Consider the following 2,211-nt stretch of genomic DNA (forward strand, 5'->3'; position numbering starts at 1 on the left):
CATTGTAACATTGCAATCTAAAAACAAAAATAAGGTTTTTAAAGCGGAAGTTAAATTCACTAAACTAAAAATGAAAATAAATGAGAACAAAAGCACAGTGTTGTGTTAGGCTATTTTGATTACAGTCACTTTACAGTCAGTGCTATCATAAAAATAGACTTACTTGGTTTAAAATTCTACATGTCACATTTATTGTCCAACTACAAATATTTCAGTGAAATGTAAATTTTAGTCAGAACTATTGCGTTCCTATTTAATTGAGCTCTGTCTGTTTGGGTGGCGCATGTTCACCGAAGTCTGTTAAGTTTAGCGGAGAATCGCAAAGCAGAAGGCTCATGCACTCCTGACAGAAAAATTGAAATATTTCCATGGCTTTCTAACATTTACAGATGGAGAATATACCTGTGAAATGTAAGTTATGCATTCAGGAGGACAGCACATCTCAAACACATTAAACAGCGCGAGTAGCCTAGTGTCTCTGTAAGCGGCACACGCATCTTTCTGTCAGAGCATAGCCTATGACGGGCCGAGCCGCTTAAACTATGCAAAACTATAAACTATACCACGTCTTACCAGTTTTTAAAGGCCTTGATATGAAGCTTGTCACATGTTTAGAACAAACTGGATTATGCACTTTCTCCGCAGCAGCTCAGTCTGTGTCCTCGCTATATTTTCAGATGCACTCGTATCAAACTACTTTATATCAATATAAACGGTACTGCCTCATATCGTATCGCTTATAAAGAAATTATCGATATATATCGTAGCAAACTGGATATATCGCCCAGCCCTAATATAGTTAATAACTGTGACCAAGTAGAAAGTGAAAAAAAAGAAAATGAAAACAAACAGCATACCACAGAAGTGAACATATCATGATGGTTAAAACAGCATTACAGTTCCTCAAAATATCCAGAATATTGTGTTTTTTCTCCCTCATTTTTGCTGCTTCTTCAATCTAAGGAAACATAAAAAGCATCAACGAAACTGAAGCATTGAGAAGCAAGTCTGTGTTTATTTAGGGCCTGTTTGACTAAATTTCATATGTATTACAGACCTCAAGTGCATGGAAGTGTTACCTCAGAGGCAGTGAAGATGACTTCAGGTGTGGTGAGCTTGTTCTGTTTAGCTGCGCGTCTCAGTATGGCTTCAGCCTCTGCGATTCTTCCCTGAGAGAGCAGCCATCTAGGAGACTCTGGAATAAACCTGGTGCATGAAAAACAGAACCAAAACACAAATACTGTAGTTTTCTTACTGGTTTAGTTTCAGGGAACCTGGTGTAACGCCCCTGTGGACTGTTTATTGTGGTTTCTTCCCCTTTTGTTGGTTTAGCCCGTACTAATTATTAGTTAATCACCTCATTGTGCTCACCTGTCTGCCCCTCGTTATCTGCCCTATATTAGTTCCTGTCTCTGGTATTCTGGTTTGTTGGTTATTGTGAATGTTACCCCGAGTGTGTGTGTCTCACCTTCCTGAATCTGCCTTGTTGTGTCTACATTAAAAGTAATTCTTGGAATCCTTGTCGTCCTCGTCGTCCTGCCTCCACACACCGTGAACGTGACAGAATAACCGACCCCTAAGTAAAGTATAGCGGTATAGCATAATATATTTATATATATAATAAAGTATAGCATAATATATTTTTTTGTTATGGATTACCCCGCCTTCCAAATCCTCCTGCTGGAGCAGGGGGAACGCTCTCTTGAGCACCACACGGATGACTTTCTGTCCCTGGCTCACCTCACGCACTACCCGGACAACTGCCTCTGTACATTCTATCAAGTGGGACTTAACGCCACCACACGAGCGCAGTTGTCCGGGGATGGTCCTCGAGAGAGCCTCGCCACCTTCATCGAGTGGGTGCTGGTGTCCTGCAAGTCCCATCTGACCGTGGACATCGCTGACAACAACACCAGCCCTACTCAGGACCCTGAGCCCAGCCCACCATCTCCCCGCGGTACGGCCACCGATGACGGAGAGCCATTTCTCGCCGCAATCCACGAGCCGGAGCGAAGCCCCGCGGCTGAGAAGAGGATCGCCTCGGATATTGAGCCCAACACGTCAGACCAGGTGCGAGAGCCGGCGACAGTGCCCACCACGAGGGAGCAAGCCATGGACGGTGTGAGCGCGGAGAGGAGCTCCGCCCCCTGCATCATGGCTGAGGGTGAGCTGACTATGGCGGGACATAAGGGCCAGAATATGGAGGGAATT

General features: G+C 44.1%; 1 protein-coding gene across 1 annotated transcript in view; it reads right to left on the bottom strand.

The window, feature by feature from the left end:
* LOC107697246 (solute carrier family 22 member 4-like) overlaps window positions 1–2,211 on the bottom strand; it is a 21,003-nt gene that overhangs the window by 7,689 nt on the left and 11,103 nt on the right. The window contains exons 6-7 of the mRNA XM_016497961.1: window positions 1,080–1,206; window positions 851–958 (exon numbers count right to left, since the gene is read on the bottom strand). Coding sequence (XP_016353447.1) covers window positions 851–958; window positions 1,080–1,206 — 235 coding nt within the window. The remainder of the gene's footprint in view (window positions 1–850; window positions 959–1,079; window positions 1,207–2,211) is intronic.

This window comes from Sinocyclocheilus anshuiensis, unplaced genomic scaffold, assembly GCF_001515605.1.
Source record: "Sinocyclocheilus anshuiensis isolate Anshui unplaced genomic scaffold, SAMN03320099.WGS_v1.1 scaffold1786, whole genome shotgun sequence".
Lineage (NCBI taxonomy): Eukaryota > Metazoa > Chordata > Actinopteri > Cypriniformes > Cyprinidae > Sinocyclocheilus > Sinocyclocheilus anshuiensis.